Here is a 24,470-nt window from a genome sequence, read left to right on the forward strand (position 1 = left end):
AGATGATTTACACTGATAAACACTCAAAGGATTGAAATCGTTTTTTGCGAGTAGCCCGGAGCTCATTCAACTGTATGCCACTCCATGCTATGCCACTCCACTCCACTCCACTCCAAACCACTCCACTCCACAGCCCCCCACTGTCTACCACCACACTCTACTCAATTCTACGCACTGCAGCACTACACTCTACGCCACCCCTGTTTATGCCTCTCCACCTTACACAATTCCACTGTATGCCACTCCACTGTATGACACTCCACTGTACACTATTAAAATTTGCACTACTCCACGGCACTCCAGTCTATGCCACTCAAATGTACACAACTGCACTCTACATTACTCAAGTCTATGCTATTCCACTGTACGCTATACCACCCCACTCCACTCTATGCTATGCCACTGTATGCCACTACACTCAACACTATTCCACTCTATACCACTCCACTGTATGCCACTCCACTGTATGCCACTCCACTGTATGCCACTTCACTTATTGCTATTCCCTCTACACCACTCCACTGTATGCCGCTCCACTCTTCGCCACTCCACTTTATGCCTCTCCACTCAACTCTGTTCCACTCTATACCACCCCACTCTATGCCACTCCACTCTGTGCCACTCCACTCTATGCTGCTTCACTGTATGCCACTCCATTCCACAGCACTTCACTCTATTCTTCTATATTTTTTGCCACAAAATCTTTAAAACCTTAACCCAAGCACACTCTCGTCTGTTCAATAAAAATGCTTAATGAGGTGAACATCACTTATAGAAAAATGTAATGTTTTATTTAACCGTTCAAACATTATATAATCTCTCATATCTTGTGGTCCCTCCTCTCTTGGTCAATGTCTTGGAAAATTGACTATAATTTCATAGTTTCGGCGACATTTCAAATAATATGTATTCATCAGGATGATAGATCATTTGACTGATATAGCAGATAGCCAGATAGCATTAACAGATGTATATCCTAATCTCTCTTCTCAATCCTATTTAGAGTGCACACGCCCAAAATCCCCACTTGGTTTTTTGCTTTAGGGCTTAATTTGGTAAGAATGTGGTCTTTTAAATTTATTATGCAATGTTTCTCTTTATGTAGGTGGTTATGTAACCAGTCATAAGGCACAAGTTATAGGTGATCAGTATGCCAAATCATATTCTCTATTTAGATGAATCACATCCCTCTCATATGTCTGCTCAAAGGTCTTTTTCTTCCCATGAAGAATGAGACCTATGAGCAACTATATGAGGAAAACTTGGACCTTGGTGCAAATCAGTGCTGTATGTATTTTCTGAAGATGTCAACGATGTGTGCCTTTTTGCATAAGTTACTCTTCCAAAGTGTAAGTATACATTCATTTTGTTTCTGTGAAGACTTCGATTGATAGTATTGTGCAATTAGCTTTCCATTTACATTGCACCCTCCTGTGAGGACGCCTGTTTTTTGGTACAGCGCAACTACAACTTTCATCTTCATCTCCATTGTACTCTTCTTTAAGGACATCTGTTGGTAGTAGTGTGCACCAAGTTTTCCACCTACACTGGGCTCTTCTGTGAGGACCTTTGTTGATAGTATAGTGCAATTGTACCTCTTCATCTTCGTAGCACACTGCTGTGAGGACCTCTGTTGGTAGTATAGCGCAACTGCAAAATAATGACAGTAATTTGTCCAAGTTGAGTACACTGGTAATGTGACCTTTTGCTACTAGTGATGCTCAATAGGGCTACTTCAGATAATGACCAGTGGCCAATGATTGTCCCAGGATCCAAAGAAGATGATCTGGCATTCAATAACCCAGAACAGACCCGGGTTACTGCGATGTGACATGGATGCAGTATGAATCGGGCATTCAGTCTCTGAGCTTCTATTATACTTTTATGTGAAGGATGGTTAATGATAAAGAGAACGTCTGCACCACCAGTAGTAAAAATGGGGCAACACCACTCATGAGATATTCTGCACCTTAATAAACAGAATAAATACTTCATTGTCAATGCCAGGCGGTCTTGGCTATTTTAGATAAACATGTTGTTTGCTGTAACTGCTGTACATTGAATTCTTTTATACGTATGCACAACTAGATTATACAGGCGGTACGAACTAAGTATATGATAATGACAGTCTGAGAATTTAAACAGGAGGTTATATTCAAAGAACAAACACCAGCGTCCATAATCCCTAAACAGCAGAGCTATCCACCAAGGGTTAGTCTAACTTGAGTCCTAGTTCAGTCCTCACACGACAAAACACATCTTTCCAGTATCCATTGCTGTGTAACACAGGACCAACTGTCGCTCAACACGTTATTTATCTAGTAGATTCACTTTTTAGGCCAGAATTGTTATTTTATACTTCTTTCATCAAAAAAACTTTCTTCACCCAAATCCAAGCAAATGGAGAAATTAAATTCCACCCAATTTTGTTTCAAAATCTTCCAGAATAGATTTATGTCTGCATGAATATTTATTCCATCCTCTCTCTCTCAAAACCATGACATGCATTTATTTATATAAAAATGAGGGGACCATGGGACAGATGTCCAGAAACCAGGACTGCCCCTGAAATCGGGACATCTCATCACACGGCCTTATTTCTTCCAAAATAACTTTTATTGTAAGGTAACTTATTCCTTCGAGTTTAAGATTGTTAGAGTATTCTCAAAGGGCTGTTTTCCGCTGGGTCACTTCACAAAGGCATGTATGAGTAGGTACTACAGAAATAATACTGCACATACAATACATGTTAATTGACCCTTCAATGTCCAACGCCCTATTAGTAAACGTGCAAAGATGGCACAGTCCTTTCTAGTTGTGCTAACTGTACATGACTATTACATTATTATTCCCATTTTAAAAGCTTTGGGGCCAGTTCATAAACGCATTTAAAAGTGCATGAAATATTACTACATGAGTACTACTTTACATATTCATTAAATATTTTGTAAATTGACTCCCAAATATTTGTCTGGCTTTAGACTTATTTCCCTTTGCTTTTCCTGACTGGTATATGGTTAGTTCTTCAGAAATATCAGAGAGTGATTTTATTATCGAGTAGCTAATGCTTCGGACAGGAGATTTAGAGAGTTTTGCTCCCAAGTCCATGAAATGCTTTGAATTGTACAGAAGTGTATCTGTGGTTTCACCCTGATCAATGTCTTGTACCCCGAACAGCTTCCATCTTCGGAGATCCCCACTGTGTAACCTTCGATGGGGCAAACCTCACCTTCAAAGGGAAAGGAGAGTACACACTAGTCCAGTCCAGCACCTTAACCATCCAAGGAAGGACTCAGCCTGTGGGTAAGTTGAGGCAATATGATGGAGTGATTTGGTGGTCATTAGTTTGAATCCCAGCAAAACTGATTCAGCCTTTCATCCTTCTGCATTTAGTAATCGGTGTACCAATAATTTGGGTAACAGTTACACTAGCTATTTATAAAAGTTGGACATGACAGAAGTTTAAAAAAAAGGACTAAATAAACGAGCATTTGCAATGCAATCGGTCTCGCCTTTGGGACCTTACATTTATTTAGCTATGCAGCACATTAGAGTGGGTGCTGAAACATCTACTTTTCTTTAACATGGAGGGAAAGTGAGTACCAAACTGTGGACCACACCAGGTATGGGTACACATGGAGAGAAATATTGCCTATCAGTGGGACAAGGTATAGTCCAAAGCTCTGTTTTTAATATAAAATTGGGGCCTTTGGTGGTCATATCACTGAAAATATAAGATTTGAAAAAAATATTATTGTCTACGTGTGCTCTTGGAAGGCATGTTTCTATTGCCTGTAATCTAGAGAATGTTAATGTGATTCTGGTATTTTACTGACCCCTGCTGGTCGTTTTCTATCAAGAAAGTTAAATAGGGGCAGTTGCCAGAGAAATAAAAAAAGAAAGTCGCTAAGCAGGAAGCAATTCTGGCATTTTACTGACCTCTACTGGTCGTTTTCTATCAAGACAGTTAAATAGAGGCAGTTGAACAAGCAGAAAGCATTTCTGGTATTTTACTGACCTCTACTGTTTGCTTTTCTATCAATAAAGTTAAATAGAGGCAGTTGAACAGAAAAAATAGTCCCTAAGCAAAAGTGGAAGCAGACAAGTCCTGGGCTGATCTCCAGAGCCTACAAAGTACATACAACAGATCTTCCGGACGGCGCACGAGCTGTCTAGGCTCGACCTATAAACAAGTTATCATAAGCCGTTTTATCATTACAGGCAACCTTCCTGCCATGATTTCGCTGTTCTTAGATTGTCACAATAGGTATCTTCCAAAAATGCTGTAACACAGAATTTTCCCAGGTGCTTAAACACAGAACAGAGCTTTTTACCTTTGTCCCAGAGCAGGGTCTCTATGTGTGCCTTCTTGCTGTTTGACTTCAGTCACTTTACACATTTCTATGTGTATTTGGTGGATAGAAATGATCTTTGGCTATTGTCCACACTCAAAACATTGTCATTAAATCTAAAGAAACACCATCTCTGTATTCCCTCATATTATGGCACAATCGTATGATGCACCATATTCATAAGGGTGGCAACACTCTTATCAACAGATGCAGAAATAAACCTATATTCTTAGCCTAAAGTTTATGAACCAACAGGAGTACCATCTTTACAGATGTAGTACAATCAGTAATAACTTCATTTATTTAGGGCTTTGTACCACACATCCAACCACCTTTAGCACATCTAATGGTATTCAGTTTATTGACATCTGATGGATGGAAGCTAAAGTTATGTTTTGTGTTCAAAATATTTTATTGAATTTTATAATAAAAAAAGGAGAATACAAATAAGAGCACCGAATTGAGTACCCATAAAAAATATTTGGAAGCATAGCAGTACCTAAATATAAAAACAGATACAAAATTATATGATAGATATTCAATTAAAAGGGAGGGGAACATAAAGTCATCAATATAGGAAAAACCTTAACAGAGCTACTTATAATAACCAAACATTATAAATATAAAGCCATATAATTATCAATCGGTTTCCAAAATGAATGATGAGAAGAATTGTTATGAATAATACCAGTCATGGATAAGTTAGCACCTCTCCTAGGAAACATTATCTGTGACCACCAAGCATGCAATGACAATAAAGATGCATCTTTTCAACATGCGGTAATAGATCTTAAGGCTGCTGATAATAAGAATGAATAATTCTAATTAATTACTAATATACAAAAGTATAACATCTACATAAGCTAATGTTTTACAATAACATTATTGACATTGATATCAGTATTAGTTATACAATTTCAAATAGTAGTGAGTATGGGTTCAATAACAAGAAGAAAAAGTAAAGGGGACAAGGGGCAACCTTGTCTGGTACCTCTAAACAGAAAAATAAGTATTGGAAATGTGGCTATTGATGACCAATCGAGCAGAAGGGCTCGAATAAAGATATCATTCGAATAAAAGAATCATCAAAATTAAACTTTGATAAAGTATGGAATAAATATTGCCAATTAACTTTATCAAAAGCTTTTTCAGCATCCAATGCTAGTACCCCAGATGGTAGTAGTAAGGCAGGCCCCTGTTCAATACCATGTAATAAGATTCTAAGATTGTTAACAGAGTATCTATTTTTCATGAAACCAGATTGAACGGGATGAATAAGGGTCTCCAATACGGAGAACAACCTGGTGGCAATAATTTTATTATGTAGTTTACAATCTTGATTTATTAAGGAAATAGGAAGATAATTCAATACAACAGTTGGGTCTTTGTTAGGTTTAGGAAGAGCAGTAATCAATGCTTCAGTAAAAGAACCAGAAGTGGAACCTGCAGCACTAAAAAAGCTAAAAAGCTTAAGCAAATGAGGGGTGAGTTGCTTGGCTAATTCATTGTAAAATTCAGCTGGAATTCCATTACGACCAGGCGATTTACATTGCTTAAGGAATTGAATAGCCAATTCAATTTCTTCACAATAATTGGCGAGTCTAATTTATCTTTGGTTGACTGTGACACTTTTGATAAACCACATTTATGTAAAAACTGTCAATCAAGGAAGAATCACTTGAAAGAGGTTTATTGTACAAGGTTGAAGAATAATAAAAATACATTAACAATATCGTTTTGAGATAAGGCCATCTTTCCATTGGGACCATTAATTGAATGTATTTGGGTTTTTATCTTTTTTAATACATAAAATAATTTGGTAAGAGTCTTCCAGATCTATTAGCATTGAAACTGAATTTGGCTTTAGTATTAGAACATTGCATACCAACTCTTTTACTTATTATTGAGTTAAATCCATAGCGAAGGTTTTGCACTTGTATTTAGTATTTAAATTCATTAAAGGTTATGAAAAGTCTCTCAAATTTAGCAATTTGTTTATCCAACTCCTTAATCTTGGAATTAAAGGATTTGTTTTCATGAGCCATAAGATAAATAGATGCTCCTCTAATGTAAGCCTTAAAGGCATCCCATCGAATCACCATAGATGTCGAGCCTTTTGGATTAAAACTAAAGAAATCGTGACGTGCGGATAACATTTTTGGTTTGTTATTTTCGTTAAGTACAATATATATATTCATACACCATCTATGTTGAGCTTTATGGTTTCAGCCATAGATATTTGGTGCAATAACTGATTGAATTAATTGTCTAGAAACTAATAATTTAATTTTGAATAAGAATTATGGGGATTTGAAAAACAAAAACAAAAATTCTGTTGAATGATGTAACCTCCAAACATCAACCAACTTAGTTGTTTTAAAAAATGACTTTAAAGTGAAGAAAGATTTAGGTGGTCGATATTTAGTTTGTGAAGATCTATCTAATAAAGGATCACAAATGAGGTTAAAATCTCCTCCAACATTAAGTGGAACATTGCCTAACTTGAGTACCTCTGTAGTAAAAAGAGACCAAAAATTGTGGATCATCTGTAGTTGGGCATATACATTATTTAAAAACATAACTGTGCTTTGAACTTTAATTTTCTCTATAATGTAACGACTTCTTAATCAGAAAATTTGCTCAATAGTTGAAAATGTAATCTTTTTGCAAAATGAATAGCAACACCATTTTTTTATGAACAGCAGGGGAAGATAGAACAGTGCTATCCCATTTTTTTCTGCATAAATGTTAAAACTGTGTCATCAATATGTGTCTCTTGTAAAAAACAAATATCTGCTTTATGACTTCCTAAATAATCTAAGATTCAAGTGCATTTTACAGGATGTCTTAAACCTTTAACATTCAAAGATATCAATTTGATATTATTTAATTTGCCATTTATGGAAAGAAGACTAAATAATTGCAGGGAAAGAAATGAAAGTTAGAAAGTATAAGAGTAAAAAGTAGCTCTAGAGATGAATAATAGAAATAAAAGAAAATAGAAAGACAGAGACAAACATAAAAAAGACAACACATAAACATTAATAGCTATCTTGAATCGCACACGCACAGAGTAAGTATGACTGAACCATTTATGCCCCATAGAAAAATTGGTTAACCAATCTAGCTAGAAAGAAACAATGAGGTTAATGTTCAAGTATCAGCTTCATGCGTATCCATGGCGAGTTGAGAATGTTGGTCCAAGAAGAGACAAAGATCATCAGGGCACTGAAAGGACTTTGAGAAACCGTCTTTCTAAATCTGCATAGTCAAAGGGTCGAACAGACCATATTTAAAACCAAGACTTCTTATTAATGGTCGAAAATCGTGTGAAGTCTGCGAATTTCCACGGTTTCTTTTGCAAAATTCTGATGAATGAAAACTGTATTGCCATTAACCATTAATGATGGAATTTCGCATGCTACCTTCCATATCAACACTAGGTGGTGATGATGTAGAACTTTAAAAATAATTTGTCACGATTTATTCTTATGTGGATTAAGATGGGAAGGAATTCTGTTTGCCTTATCAATTTCAAATTCCTCTGAACATTTTAGGTGTAAAAGACCAGGTAATAAATTCCCCAAATAGGACCTACAATTATTACCTTCCACATCTTCTGGCAAGTTAAATATATGAAGGTTGTACTGTCTATTACGATTTTCCAAGCCAAGAAGTAAACTGGACATGGGCAATATTTTTGCTAGAAGTGGTGCAAAACTGGCAATTTTGACTTTATTATCCCGAATTTTAATTTAATTATCAGCTATTTTCATCAACAGACTCACCATGTCCTTACGTATATTTTTTATTTCTGACGCAATAGAATCTGTGTTCGAATGAACAGCTTGAATCCCATCAAGTAATAAAGCCAGAGAATGTTCCCTATTTTAGACTTAACTGAAGATGGAGAAGTATTTTGCTTCCGTTTACTGTGTAGCACATTTGTATTTTCCCCTTCCATAGCAATTAGACTGTAATTTGCACTTGGATGTATTACTAATGTAGGATAAAGCACTAAAAAAAAAAGAAAGACCTTTCAGTCAAAGGTAGTGCAGCAGATAAATTGGACAGTGGGAGTGTCTAGGCCAGAGCCTTGCCCTTGCCTGAATACTGCTCCGCCCCCTGACAGGAAAGCTCTGCAGTCCCTGACTGGAGAGGACTGAGGAAGAGCAGAAAGCAGAATAGACTCTCCTGCTGCATTGAGGAGCCTCGCAAAACTCCTCCTTGGATAGCGCAGTCTCCAAAACGATGTTGCTGACACAGAAAACAAGGTAAAGCCAGCTGTAGATAGGAACAATTTGCTGTTTAAGGGCAAACGCGGGAGGAAATCACGGGGGGGCGGCCATCTTAGCTTGCGTGACCTCCAAGGTGAAGTTGTCTTGTTAGGATTTAACCGTGTGACTTGCACATCATGGAAGTTATCAGCTGCAAGAATTTAATTTGATAATGGATCAAGATGGCAAGATGATGCAGTGATTTAAATGCTGTCCACTGACATCTTCTGTAATCTGCAGGTCGTGAGTTTGGCTGTGCCTCACTGTTAGACCTGTCATCCTTAGGGTGGTATTTCTCCCAAACCTTTGCCTTTTGCCTCCCATTTAATTTTTGTTGATTCTTTTTGTTGGCCTTAGGACTCTGAGCACTGCTGACCAGTGCTAAAGTGAATGTGTGTCTCCCCTAAACATGATGATATTGGTGTAAACCTGATTGGCATATTTTGTTTTACTGGTAAGTCTCTTGTAAAGTGGTATACCATATACTCAGGCCCTGTTCTTCAAATGCTACTAGTGAGCAGCAGCAATGTTTGTGCCACCCACAGGAGTAGCCTTTCATACCTGCCTTTTTTTACATATAAGTCACCCCAGAGGTAGGCCCTAAGTAACCCTAAGGGCAGGCTGCTATGTAAGTAAAAGGTACATTCCCTTCTATGTTTTGCATGTGCAGGTAGTGATAAACAGCCTATTTCACTTTCACTGCTGTGAGACCTACCCCTCTCAAAGGCCAGCATTGAGAATTCCTTAATATAGTTTTAAACTGCAATTCCTGATCATAGAGGAGTGGCTTTTTTCATGTTTGATATGTTTGGAATGGTGATGATAAATCCTGCTTACTAGTGAAGTTGGATTTAACATTACTGTTTTAGGACTGGCACTTTTAGAAAGTGGACACTTCTCTGTACTTACTGTTCTTTGTGCCTGACAGCATGCCTCCAATACATGTCTGGGTTGGGTGGCGGCTACACTGTGTGCATTCCCTTTAGACTGCTACAAACACAGGAAGTTGAGGCTCGTCTGTATTCAGGGCACTCATATGCATTCATCTGCATTCAAATGGGTCTTCCTTGGCAGGGAGGAGTGGGAGGGGCTGACACTTACACTTCAATAGTTAGTGTTCTGGTCACACACAAAGGAGGGATAGCCCCCATAGGAGGCTGGCTTAGTATATGGTGCACACTTATTTAACCCTTTCGATGCGCATGACGGAGCGGTTCCGTCATGCGAGTCGGTTGCGCTGTGCGCATGACGGAACCGCTCCGTCATGGCCCCGCCCACGCACCGAACCTTCAACACAGTGCGGAAATCCGCGCCGCGCTGAAGGGGTTAAGTGAAGAACCTTGCACTAATCCAGACAACCTTTATGCTGATTTAGTGGTCTAAGACAACTTTAGCAAGCTCTCTAAGTGGTAGCTGTGGAGAGCAGCCTTTAGACTTATCCAGAAGTAGTGTTAAGCAGCTTGTTTTACCAGATCTAATTATGTAGTGTAGGTTAATCAAAAAAGAACCACACAGTGTATATATAAAAATAGTTATATTTATTATACAACACTCACTAACACATTGGTATATTTCCTACCTGGAGATATCAACACAAATACAACAATCCTTCAATTGCAAATAGGTCATTAAGCACAATACACAGTAGTCTCCAGGTGAAGACCATACCATATACAAAAAAGTTTGATGTGAACTGCGACCGAAGCAGGGATTTGGACCAGGAGACTCAGAGGAGCTGTGGACACAAGGAACCACCCAAGGTGAGTACCCAGGAACCCCATGGAGTCTGTGTGCAGTGTGGAAACAGAGCTGTACATTCAATGGAAGTCAACGGGAAAGTTGCGGTTGCAATTTTGAAGAGAAGGACCCTTCCCAGTGGACCGTGAAGAAACCCCATGGAAGACAGAAGGTTGGAGAGTCACCCCGCCCATGGATACCCCAGGAACCAGGATACCTACACCAGGGAAGCTGGCTGCATAGGTGCGTCAGAAACCGCCGTAGACCACAATGGACGACTTCAGGAAAGATGCCGCTGGAGAAGACTGTGCAGGAGTTTGGTGGAATCCATGGGCGGATTATTGAAGAGGAGAACCTGTAAGCAGAGTGGAGTGTCTATGCCACTTGGAGGTGACTAGGAGGCACAGTAGAGAAATGCCCACCAATGAGCACTGGTTCAAAGGAATTGACAGTGACCTTGTTGCTGCAGCTGTGAGGACCAGGTAACGCTGAGGAAGACCAGGAGCCATGCACGAGCTATCCCACCACTGCCACCAATGTAGGAGGCTGCCATAGTATGTGGTGCACACTAATTTAAGTGAAGCATCTTGCACTAATCCAGACAACCCTTAGGGTGATTTTAGGGGTCTTAGACAACCTTAGAAAGCTCTCTAAGTGGTAGCTCTGGAGAGCAGCTTTCAGGCTTATCCAGAAGGAGTGTTAAACAGGTTGTTTAACCTGCACTAAATGATTAGATCTGGTAAAACAAGCTGCTTAGCACTTTCTCTTGATAAGCTTGAAGGCTGCTCTGCACAGCTACCACTTAGTGAGCTTTCTCAGGTTGTCTAATTCCACTAAAATCACAATAAGGGTTGTCTAGTTTAGTGCAAGGTGCTTCACTTAAAGAAGTGTGCACCATATACTAAGCCAGCCTCCTACACCCCCACAGGTAGCCTGGCAGACAGGACTGAGTCGAAAGGGAACCTTGTGCTTTTCAGAGAGCTCCTTTGAAGGCACTCCCTACATAAACGGCACTTTTGGGTATTAGTACTGGGTCTCTGCCCCCTAAAATCAGACTTTGGAACTTGGAACTGAACTTCTATCAGTAAGGCTGCTGTGCTGCTTAAAGAACTGAACTGGACTGCTTATCTGGAAGCACTTCTTCTGCCTGTTGCCCTGCTGCCTGATGCTCCCTGACTCTGCCACCTTCCCTCCAAGTGATCTCCAAGGGCTTGCCACCTCTTTTCTGAAGGCTCAGGGGCACAAGAGACTTCCTGCAATTCTGCTGGTGCTGCTGGACTCTGCCTTCTGTGAGTCCTACACTTGCCTGAGGTGCCCCCACTAGGTTTTGGGCCTCAGACGTGGGCTCTGTAGCTGATTTCTGCAAAAACCGATGCATTGCATTGACTGCGTGAGAAATTCTGCCACATCGCCCTTCGATGCCGATGCAGAGGCTGCTTAACAACAGCGGATCCACAGCCTGCACAGCTCGACGATGCCGCTTTGTGCGGCTTGACGACGATGCATTGCATTCACTTCAATGGAGCTCGACGACAAAGCGGGATGCCCTTTGCACATCTCAACAACGCACTAGACTCTCAACATCAACACTTGCTCTATGCAGGAATTTCTTCATTGGGTCCTTTCTGGGTGTTGTAGCCGGCCTGCCGTCAATTAGCTGGCCTGAAGTTATGATTTAAGCCGGCCTAGCGCGAAAGCATGTAACCTTTTTGTGCTATTGACTTCTAGGCACTGTTTTTGCATTCATTATTTAAAAATGTATATCTCAATTTCTACTGATCGTATTTGTGTCATTTTGGTTTTATTTTGAACAGATAAATATTCTCTATTTCCCTAAACCTATGTGGAGTCTTTTTGTGGTATAATCATTGCGTTACTCTGTGTGTGTGTGTGTGTGTGTGTTACAAAAATACTTTATACATTGCCTTTGTAGATAAGCCTGACTGCTCTGTGCCAAGCTACCAAAGGATGAGCAAAGGTTGTTTTATTGTGTATCAAGCTTACCCTAACTAGAGTGGTGGTTCCTGCCTGGTCTGGGTGCATTCCTCAGCCAACCAGAAATCCCATTTCTAACAAACACCATCTCAACCTTGCACCTGGGTTTAGTATAGTCTACTAATAATACCTGTTATCAAGCTGGAGATATAGTATGCATGAAACAGATACTAAGCGAGAAGAAAGGAGAGGGAAGAAGAGAAGCAAAGTGTTGGTAGGAAGAAAGTAGGGCAACGTGTGAGAGAGAAAAGGGAAGGGAGAAGCTGAAGGAAGTGGGGTTGAGAACAAAGTACAGCAAGAGAAGTATGAAGAGAAAAAGAAGAGGTGTACAAATACGCAGCCACAGACCACCAGTTCATGTTTATTGCATCACATGTACACCAACACACACTCTCTGTGTAATCTGGGCACAGTGATGACTGTCTGTGTGAACCTAATCTGGGATAGTGACTAATAAATATGGAGGGGGCTGGCCTCTCTAGGCCCACCCATAGCTACGCTGTGTTACAACTTAACCTTGCAACGAAATAACACGTTTTTGGCCTCTCAGTAAAATGATGTGCAGAGTCAGTCACAAAGTACTATGTAGCCTACACATGAGACTTGCATGATAAACATTAAATCTAATACTCTCTATTTCACTCAGTAAGGGTTGACAGTCCCTGTTATACAGAGGTCACCTGCCAATAGCAAAGGTATGAGGGATTTAGGACGGGATGATATTAGATTCAGTAAGGATAATGACCATGTTCAAACAGCTGTTTTTATTTCCATCAGACTGAACCTAAATATATGTTTTTCCAAAAGGTAGAGGCCACAGTGCAGAATTGCTTTATATACATATGAATGACAGTGTGGAGGCCCATGGTCTGTCATCTGTGGCCATGCAGGAGAATGGATCAGACGTGATTGAAGTGCGCTATCCAGAGGCCGCACAGGAAGCAGCTGACTTGGAGGTCCTTCTTAACCAGAAAGTGATCAGCTTCAGGGAGCAGCCTTGGATGGATCTAAAAGGTGAGCACCAGCTGCTTGCATTTCATTAAAGTAGTCACGTATGATGCTCAGGTGAGGCACTGTGTTTCTGCAAAAAGTGATCTTCTCTGGAGAATGAAGAGATAATTCTGATGCACTTCCTAAATCGAATTCAAATGTAAATGCGTTCATTTCAGTTATTAGTGCACCTCTCTTGGAATCCTTTTACATTTTGCTGATGTCCCCACTTGCACAAAAAGTAGTGGTATGCTTTGTGAGCTGAGTATATTTTTTGACACTGTGATATAATTTGTTCGAGGAATGGCTTTCCCTCCCTCTTTGACTCTGTCACTCTTTCTGTCTCTCCTTCAATCTTTCTCTGAACACACACACACACACAGACACACATGTGCAGGCGCACACGTGCGCACACACACACACACACACACACACACTTTGCTCCAGATATTAATTAAACCTGGGTGGAGTTGATAGAAAAATGCTGTTCGCGGTGATTGCACAGTGCTGGATGCTTGTCCGCACTTTGTGATCATCGCGAACGGCACCATGCACAGCGCAGGCTTTCCTTTTCTGCTACTCGAACAGATTTTTACATGAACGGCAGCTTTCTCAACGCAAACGGGCAGTTTCTCAACGTGAGCAGTCGCGAGCATACGCGACCACTCGTAATGAGAAACCTGACCTCTCCCACATTGAGAAATCTCGCCGTGAGGTTTATTTTCCACGCTCGCGCTTGCCAACTTGATGTTGACGATTGCAAACGAGGAAAAATCTCACCAGGAAGTTGATTTTCCTCACTCGTGCTCGCCAACTTGGGGTTGGTAAACGCGAGCGAGAAAAAACACTTTTGGGAACGTAGAGTGTGGAAAACTCCGGGATCGGAGTTCACTACCCAGGCCTCATATTAATTCGATCAACACAGGGCCACAGCATATTCCACTAGAATAAACGTGAGTTCATCAAGGACTGTGCGAATGGATTATATTTTTTGAAATGTGGAGTCACTGATTATCCTGCTACAAAATTAACAGATATTTTGTATAAAATAATACATTTGGACTTTAATTTTTTGATTTTTAGAAACATTGTATATTGTGTTTCTCGTTTTCATTAGAGTAATGCCAAAACATGATAAGGTCGATTCACTATTCTGCCTTTTATACAATATCGAACTGAATGTTGACATTGTGTCAAACATGCCAGGGATAGTCAGGATATCCTCAGGAATACCTAAAGAATATGTGAAAGATGGGCCAGTGTAATGTCTGGAATATGCACTGGTCTACAACAATAGCCAACAATATTCCATGGATAGACCAATAGTTGCACAAGACCAGGGCAAAGTCAAAGGTTATGGGTGACCATGATGGACTACAGGTTGGTATACATGAGGTGGATTGGGCTCGGTCTCGGTTTACCTTCGAACTAAGTAGAATTTTTGAAGAAGAATGTCTGAAAAGGTAAAGTTCAGTGATGTGTGTGAATTAATGGAAAATGAATATTGAGCAACCACATTGGGAGAAACCAAATCATGGAAAACCAATTTTAAGGAAAGTAACATTTAAGGAAATACAAAAAAAATTGAATATTAAAGGAAATGTTTTAAAGGAAAGATCCAAAATTACATTATAATTGGGTGGAGTTTAGGACTTCTGTGGGGTTTTTGGGTTCAGGGATGAGTAACGTTGATGGTGAGGGCAGGTTTTAGGGGTCAGGAATAATTGAAGTTAAGGCATTGAAAGGGGGTTTTAGGGTTTAGAGATGGGTGGAGTGTAGGGGTGGTGAGGGGTTATAACGGTTCACAGATTAGTGGTGTTTAGGTGTGGGAGGGTTTTTTAAGTTTCAGGGATGGGTGGGGTGTAATGGTGTAGATGGGTTTTAGGGTTCATGGATGGGCGAAGTTTAGGGCTGGTTAGGTTTTTTAAGTTCAGTTATAGGTAGCAGGTGGGGTGGAGAAGAGTTTGCAGGGTTAATGACGTGGTGGTGTTTAGGTTAGTGAGGTGTTTTAAGGACTCATGGACTTTAGATGTAGAAAGGGGTATTTAGAGTTCTGGTATGAGTAGCTTAGCGTGATTAATTCTTATGGGTCATGGATGGCTGGTGTTTAGGGCGATGAGTATTTTTTAGGGTTTAGAGATGGGGGATCTGGATGTGCTGAGGTGTTTTAAGGGGTATGGGATGGGTGGGGTTTAGGTGTGAAAAAGGTTTTTTAGAGTTCCGGAGTGGGTAGAGGTAGGGGTAGTGGGTGATTTTATGGTTCAGGAATGGTAGATTTCTGGGGTAGAAAGAGCTTTTAGGCTTCATGGATGAGTGTAGTTTAAGTTTGGTGAAGAACTTAAGGGGAAAGGGATTGATGGTGTTAAGAGGTTGCGAGGGGTGGTGTTTACGGGTGGTGATGAGTCAGCAAATTAAAAGCATCCCAAGTAATTGTTTGACAATGCAAAAGATATAAATATAATGTCAACTTGAAGGAAAACTCTGAAATAAATATCGCAGACAAAACTTTTTCTGAATGTAAGATCTGCAGCCATTTCATTTACGCTTAAAAAACATAAGCATTCAAAAGCCAATTTTGATCAAGACATTCTATGAATTGGTTTCTGTGAAAAGGTAAATGCCATTCATTCTGAAGATTTCCATTAAACAGTTTAGATGAAATGGTTTCTCAGTAATGTTATGCCATGAAATTGTTTTTCTATGTAATTACATACAACCAAAGTTCAGCAGGGCAAGGCATGCCTTTGATAGCCATATTGTTTTCATATATGCACAGATTATTTCAGAAATGACCTACTTAAATGTCAGAGATAGCCTGAATGTCACCAGGAATGGCCACATTATATCATGGATGGGTGATTATCATGCCTAGGATAAGTTGAATGCTGCAGTCACTGTCCACAGAATGTCATGATGTGCTGCTTTAATATGTTTGTATGGAAAAATATAATTACTACAATATGTCAATGAAGGGCCACTAGTATACCTATGATAACATAACTGTCATCCTGAATGGCCACAGACTGTCCAGGATGAGCCCCTATTGTGCCAGCGAAAGTCTGAATAGTCAAATAATTTGGCTGTGAATCCCCTTATTATGCCAAGAAGAGGGCATTCAGATGCTGTAGGAGAATGTACCTTCCATATGCTCCTATCTGGTTGCTGGAGTAGCATAGCAATGGTAACAGGATGTGGGAGGAAGTTAAGGAAATAGTAAGATAAGGACACAGCACAGACTCTTTCTGTCTAGTTAGGCCTGCTGCTGTCTCAATCTTTAGTGCGGCAATAAGTATCGTTTGTTTATGGATCCACTCAGAAAGACTAACCTGCAAAGATACAGGCAAATGGTCAGAATAGTGGCAATACTCAACAATATTAGAATAAGAATTAAGCAATATGCAACACTCGAGCACGATAACTTACTTGTTTACACTTACCAGAAGGCTATAACGAGCTCATAGGTAAAGTCTGGATACTGTCCCTGGAGCCCAGGAAACCAGCATCTGACAAGGGGCCTGGAAGAGTACTTGGTGCAAGCGTGACTATCTGAAGGGTGCCTGTAGATGACCATGGATCAAATATTAGAAGCAATGGGTAGGGATGGGGGAAAAATAACAAAGACTGGGAGGTGGGAGACTGGGTGTGAACTTTATTGATGGCAAAGTGGTGAAGCCTACTAAGATATGTTGTCAGACGCCATAACTCTGTTGGTAAATGTTCTTATACTGTTCCTTCCGGTCTTGCCTCACAAGGTCTTTCAGTGACCTGGAGGTGTTGTTAGTCTTTTCCCACTGGGCAGCCATGTTTGTAGTCCGTAGCTGTACAATGCAGACTCCAACTCCCTGCCTTCCACATTCAGTAAGCTCTGTCTAAGAAGGCACATTGTGCAATAAACTAGCCCCCGATGCAGCCTTACAGGGACCCTGTTAGGTGAAGCATAGGCAAAATGTCCCTATGAATATCCAACATTTGTTATAGATGGACCCCTGTCATGCGAGGAAATATCAGAATATCACCCAGAAAACCAACAAATGTCACCAATGTGTCCTTTTATGCGACAGATAGCCAGAAATGTTGCCATGAATGCCTCAGCATGTCAGCCATTAGCCCTGAGAATGTGTGGCATAGACAGAACTTTGCCATTAATAATCATTATCTGTCAGATATTCGTGCTGCATTATTTTCTAGTTAATATGCCCCACTGTTTTCACACATTTCAGGGCAGAACATAGTCACTGGATACTGTGTACATTGAGGCAGCTTGGTACACGCTTCTATTGAGTTCTCACGTTTGGCCCGATTGTGATGGAAATAAAATGGTAGCATGTTCGGCCCATTTGTTGATGCAGTGCTCCCTTGAGTGAAATAGTTGCCTGGAGCTCAGGTCATAGAATAAAGGTCTCCATTTACCCTCAAATTAATCTGCGTGCCTTCTGCATAAGTATGAACTTGAAAGACAAAGGAGGCTCCCCCCCATCTCCCCCTTCCCCTCCCAGTGGGCCAATCCTCCGGTCCCACCACTTGCCTCGGGCCCCTTCTCCAGACCCCCTCGCTTACCTCTCCCCCTTGTCCTTACTCCCACCCAGATTCCTTCCCCATCCCTACCGTTCAGCCTGCTCCTCCCCTACCCTAAGTATCGCCCCTCTCTTCCTTCTCCAATTCTCTCCTTCTTCCTTCCGTTGGGGACACAGACCACGCAGTCCACCAGATTACTAGATTACCAGAGCCACCCCTCACCGATGAAGTCCCTAAGAGGCATTCCCCCGGCGCATTGATCATACCAGTACCCCGAGACCATAGCACTACCCCCACCCCCTTCCCTCCCTCCCCTCACACCCATCCCCCCTCTCCCCCCACCAGTGGCAGCAACCCTCCTCATAGAACAGGATCGATGGCATACACCACATTGCACCCCGGAGCCCCTCTCCTCCATATCTCTTAAGCGCACCCCTCTCCCCCCTTGCACCAACACATGCAATACACTCACACTCAGGTCACAGTCCCCCCCTCCCTTTCCTCACCTCACAGTTTTTAAGATGATATGACTAGAGGGGTGACAGTGATATCCCCACCCCACCGCCTGACAATTGTGAGGGCCCACTGCACTGCGACTCACAGTGAAGGCGCATCAGGTGGTAAAGGGAAGTTGGTTGGATCAAACCATAGCTAAACATCACGGCTTCGCACTCCCCCCTTACAACCTAGCCGTTCTCTCCCACCCCCTCACCTCTCCTCCCCAACTTTATTTCCACCCGCTATCCCTTCCCTCGGTTCGACATATTATCATCTACATTGTACTAATTACTGGTGTAACATGAACCAGTTGAACGTTTCCATTTTATACGAAACTTTAATGTAAGTTGTTCCCCTGTTCAACAATAAAAAATTACAACACAAGAAGAAATGAGCCCAACCTCAGACAGATGCAACCGCTTTAAAGATAAAATCCTTAGCATGTAGAGCAAACTTTCACAATTGTACGATTTGATTGCACTGTAAATTACAGGTATCACTATTACGTACAGTAATCGTGCTCATTATCAACCCTGGAAAGATGAAAGGTTGTGTTCACCCTGCTGGGTTTGAGTCCTGAAACCCATGAGCACTTATGTCCTAGTGATGCCTGAGTATGTGCTTATGCATTGTATATTAAACACACCCTTAAAGTTCAAGCAATATTTAGGTCTGGGATGACATCATTGATGTGTGCTAGACTGCTCACACATACAGAGAAGCCTTTGGCCATTGCCCCTCTGCCCCTGGCTCATATGGATCCGCATCTTATGCCATTGCCTTGAGTCACTGTCAATAACAACGCAGCGAGCGCCTGGGGCGGAGTCCTCATTCCTCATAATGCTATTGACTGTTTGGTGTATTTTTCTGCCCTGTTTCGATTCCAGTACACAAGGGACTATTTTACATCTAAAAAGTACTTTCAACCATCACACTTTGTCAAACCGAATTCTTTATCATGCATGTGCATTTCCTATAGAAAGCAATCCTTATTTTGTACATATCTGTACTGCTGCAGACCTTTTTTGAATGCTTCTCATGAATCAAGTGCTGCCTGACCATACCGTGTCCTGATAATTGTTTTTGTAATCACTTCACGACAGCCATCTTGGTTTCAGCCCATCCAGTGTGATAAACAAAACGCATTTAGGAAGTGTATGAGATACTCCTTCTGCTACAGCTTATTAAAGGTGAGCTTTTCCTCCTCCTTAGATTTTAGGAATAAACAGTGCAACCAAAGCCCTGTAGCCAGGCATGCTTCTGTCACCCAGCACCTCCAACATCAATACCATACTACAACCAATTCCACACCACCACCTGCACTGGACGCACAGCAAGTACTAGATAGCACTTGGACTACTAAGCTCCTTAAATATCTCTTTGTGTGAACACAACTACTCCTGCCCAGCCTATCATAAATGAATCATTGCATGCTGTTGATGATGCAGAACAGTCAGCATTTTAACATTAAATTCTGTATTGGCCTAATTAACCTTAGTTTTAAATAGATATTCATGAAATGATTTGTGTGTGTGGATGCCACTTTCGAGCCCACTGCGCTCCTGTGTGCTTTCCTATAGAACTTACCAAGAAATCTGAAATAGTTGAAATTAAGTGCAATACCAAAACAATCCTCACACATTCAGCATTTTTGTCACAGTTACTGCATGTGTATTGGGGACATCTGAAAACATCAAAACATTGTTTTATGAGGAATATTTGTGAATAAACGTTTTACATCTGTGGTTGTATACATTACCTCTGAGGAGGTTTCTGTCTGGAGTTCCTGTTGAATTGCTGAGTGTCTTTGATATATAAATGTTGTCAGTAGAAAATGTGTGTTGAGACCATAGAAAAAAGAACTTGCAACGCGGGTTAAATGTGTTCTCACTCATCTCGTCCCACTCGTGCACATTGTCTCTGCCACTCTTTATTTCAGCCCTTAACACTTTCGATCCCTTATCTACATTTCCTTTCTACCTCCCTCCTCCTGCTGTTTTGCTTCATCTACCTCAAAACATCAAATTTGATCTTCAATCCATCCCGACTCCCTTTTACCTTTATCCTTCCTGCTCTTTAATATAACCTTTTCTTGTTTCGGTCACACTTTGTTTCCTAACATCTTTCCTTCTTTCTCCCTTTCCTAACCCTTACTTTTCCCCTGCCTCCCTCTCTCTACTCTATCTCGGTCTACCTTCTGCTACTCCTTCCTTCTCTGCTCCCTGCTCCCCTCCGTATCTCCTGTCCTACCTTCCTATCTTCATTCCTTGCTTCCTTCCTGTCTTCCTTCATTGTTCCTCTAGATATCTTCTCCTCTGAATCTGTGCTATCTTGCCTTGCAGGTGTATTTGTCTTCTCGAATTCTGGGAAGAATGTGACAGTCATGTTTTCCTCTGGAGCCGGAGTGGAGGTGCGTGCAATGGGGGAGTTCCTGAGTGTCATGGTCCTGCTTCCTGAGACGTTTCTGAATGACACCGGGGGCCTACTAGGTGTCATGAATGGCAACCCAGAGGACGATTTCACCTTCCGGAATGGTTCGGCCCTACCCATCAATGCTACTGCCGAGGAGCTCTACGACCTGGGGGCAGACTGTGAGTAGCAAGTATTGCCAGCTTTCTTCTCTAAAAGACCTCCATTGATCATCTTTTGTAGTCTGGAGAACACATCAAGCTTTCAAAATGAGGCCATACCCTCTTGGTTGCAATGCAGATTATCCAGGTGCATCATTGATTGCCGTACAAGTTTGGTTTATTCACCGCCGGTTTCATTTAGAAAACAAGTGAATGGTATGTGAGAAAACAGTTTTTGGGGTGAGGGATCTATGGCCCTGCTCCTTCACCTCTTAACTGCTCCACTGGTTACGCTTTACTTTAAATCTATCAAACTGGGGTACGTAATAAAACTTTAAATTATTTCATTTAGTCTCATTTCTTGTTCTTTCAGATGCCTCAAAGTAGTTCTCACCACATCTTTGGTCTATTTCATTAAATACTTCTTTATTGTTTTTTTTAGATCCAAAATCATAAAGCCAGTCAACGCGTGTTTCGAGGGACACGGCCCCTCTTCCTCAGGGCCTATGGTTATTTTAGCACATTTGTTACAGAACTTTCATGCTGCAAATATTCTATTATTTATATTTAATTCCATTGCCCCATCATTTGTCAGCAATGATATTATCATGGCGCAAACTCTCTAACACCTGCAAAAAACCCTCAAACTGCAAACTGCTCTTAGAATAATATTCACAGAGCCAGTGGCAACACAAGGGAGACCAATATTTCTCAGGGGCTGCCCACCCACCGTTGGAGCAACCTGTCCAAGCAAACTGTGTGCTCTCAGCTTCCACAAAATATTGGAGAAACAATATTATGTGGGCAAAGTATTGTGTCAAGAATATCGAGGACAAAAATATCACGAAGGTAAGTTTTTAAGGGTAAGCAAACTTGAACTATACTTAACTCCACACACATGCACCTTGAGGATGTATATTTCTTCAAGGTACGTAGATGTGAAGTTAAGAAAAGTAAATCTATACTTATCTCATTTCACTTACCTTCTCGATATTTTGGTCCTTGATATTTTCGACACGATATTCTGTCAGCACAATATTTGTTTACTCGATATTCTGTTAGATAACCCTCAGTTACTGATGGTGCTCAGATTGAGATTCAGGTTCTACCTATTTTAATTATTTTGATTAATATTCACGCCAATTCCCCCCTAACTTACACTGTGCATCGTTCCCAGTATGCACCACCTGTCCATCTACGATCGTCCACAGAACCGATGGAACGGGTGGAAGCGCTGAAGTAGACAAATGTCACAGTAGTCCTTTCCGCCCTCGAACTCCCATGGAGCAAGTAGGATAGTAATTCTGGAATCACTCACCCCAGTACTATACTGACCGGGGAGCTTGATACTTATGACCCCCTTCCCTATAATGGTAGATCCTTTTTTCACTACGTGTGAAAAGGCTGAACCCATGTTTAGAAACCCTTTGGTCCTGATGAATGCTATGTACCCTACGGGGACACGAAGGCAGAAACATGTTGACCACATCTAATACAGTGGAGAGAGAATAACGTTCCATATCACCGTTCACTTCTTTTAATACCATACATTTGCTCCCTGAATAAAAGTAGTTTATTGACAAATGTAATGGTTTTAAGATCACTTCTCACTATTTCACGGGCCACCACTTAGATTTAGAAGTGCATCCCTGTCTCCAGGTGTATGCCCGCCCTCTATCAAACAAAGTTTTTAGAGGGCGAGGACAGCCTATGATGAAGCATGACACCTGTCGATGTGTGAGGCCAGCCCGTCACTTTTTATGAGATGCCCCCACTGGTGCCGCATCTCGAGGAAACTTTGTAGGAAACTGTAGGAACCCAAACTAGGGGCAGCCCATTTTGTGTATACATATCTTATTGGAGGCTGGCTAGTCCCCAGGCCCGTGCCTCTAGTTCCCATCCCCAGCAAGGTCTGGGGCTAGTGTGTGTGCCTTATTGTAATTACTGCAAAAAGACTCCCAAAATGTGTTTGCACCTGCATAGGGATTTGTGGGGGATCTAACATAGAAGGAGAGTAGTTCATTTATCCACTACCATGTTTGTTTGTGACATAAACTGTTGCATGGTCTTACTGGCATATGGGGCATGTAGGGCCGGTCTAACAGCTCAGTGTACGTGCCTGTTTTGTGGCCTTGTTGTCCTGTTTTTACTGTTGATTCCTCTGAAATTACTACATATATTGCCTGAAGCATGCACAAATGCATGCAATCTCCCGTAGCTTGCAAAACATCTACATGGCTTGTCTTTACAAGCTAAAAACCGCCCTGATTTGTAAAGGGAAGGCTACTTTTTTAGGCATCTGATTTGCTTATGAGGGCACTTTTATTTTGGAGCCGAGGCCTTTTTTCTGCCCCAATCCGATGGAGAGGATCATTCTTTCACCATTAAAGGTACTTGTTTTTGCTTTAGGTCATGCCTGAGAACTCCCTAGGGCTATGCTATTACATGCTCTTCCATCTTGAGGTGATTGTGTCACACCACACCACTGGATCCAGACTAAAGGGAACTTCTGTTTATTTTTCAGGGTCCATCACAAATGAAACAACCCTTTTCACCTACGACTCCTTGTCCTTGGAAAATAGCTTTTATTTTAAGCATGACCCCATCTATAAACCTGTATTTAGAGTAGAGGAGGACCCGAATGACCCACTGACAGACGAAATGCGGAAGCTCTGTGAGTCAGATGAATTCTGCAGATTTGATACCCTCACAACCAAGAGACTCATGGTTGGAAACACCACCAAGATCTCCCATCAGCGTCATCAGAAGACGGTGGAGAGTCTTAAGCCAGGTGAGGTGGGGCTGTGTTGGTGATGCAGGTGGTGGTGGCAGCAGCAGCGATGGTTGTGGTCGTTGTAGCGGTGATGATTGTGAGTGTGTGTAAATGACCATGTGTAAATTACAATTTGAATTATTTTTGAGAAAAAACACATAATCAGTAACATGCATGACTTACTGCTCACCGTATCTGCATCATTGCATCATGGGGATGACTGACCCAACAAGGGGGCGAGCGGAGTTGTGAAGTGGTAAGAATGAGGGATGGCAGTAGTTCACTCCATGGAATTTCTACAGTGTTTCATACACTGAAGTTGGCTGCGCACGGCATGTGTGCCTCTCCTTGAAGCTCCGTCCATCCATGGGGACAACATGATGGGGTCTGGACTGGGCAAAGCACAAGAAACAATAATGGTTGTGAAAAATAATGTCAGAACTAGTCTTGCGGGAAAAACTAGAGGTTAATAACTATGATTGTCTACACAGTTATTGTGGGGCCGAAGGATCTCACTCATACCCTGGAGTATATGTTTGCCGGCTTTTTTAATCATACTCATGGAGCTCTTGTTGAAGGTGTGTCTTGGGAGCTGAACAGGGTTTTAACGCGGGAATTCTGGTGGTGGTAAGCATTAAACAGAAGATGCTTCAGAATAGTTGTTGGTGAGGTAACTGTGCCCCAACATAGGTTGTCTTTGGAGCCTGGAAAGGATGGACTTGAAGATGGAGCCAAGAGAGAAACCACGAGCTTAACGGGCAAG

At 41.5% G+C, this 24,470-nt stretch overlaps 1 protein-coding gene across 3 annotated transcripts in view; it reads left to right on the top strand.

The window, feature by feature from the left end:
* The window catches only part of LOC146784167 (uncharacterized), a 901,426-nt gene that overhangs the window by 276,482 nt on the left and 600,474 nt on the right, over positions 1 to 24,470 (top strand). For all 3 annotated transcript variants that reach the window (XR_014970387.1, XM_085633210.1, XM_085633211.1), the window contains exons 9-12: positions 3,178 to 3,303; positions 13,169 to 13,375; positions 20,707 to 20,955; positions 23,459 to 23,725. Coding sequence is in view for 2 of the 3 variants with exons in the window: in XM_085633210.1 (XP_085489336.1) it covers positions 3,178 to 3,303; positions 13,169 to 13,375; positions 20,707 to 20,955; positions 23,459 to 23,725 (849 nt within the window). In the remaining variant the exon portion in view is untranslated. The remainder of the gene's footprint in view (positions 1 to 3,177; positions 3,304 to 13,168; positions 13,376 to 20,706; positions 20,956 to 23,458; positions 23,726 to 24,470) is intronic.

The sequence above is a fragment of the Triturus cristatus genome, chromosome 11 (assembly GCF_964204655.1).
Source record: "Triturus cristatus chromosome 11, aTriCri1.1, whole genome shotgun sequence".
Lineage (NCBI taxonomy): Eukaryota > Metazoa > Chordata > Amphibia > Caudata > Salamandridae > Triturus > Triturus cristatus.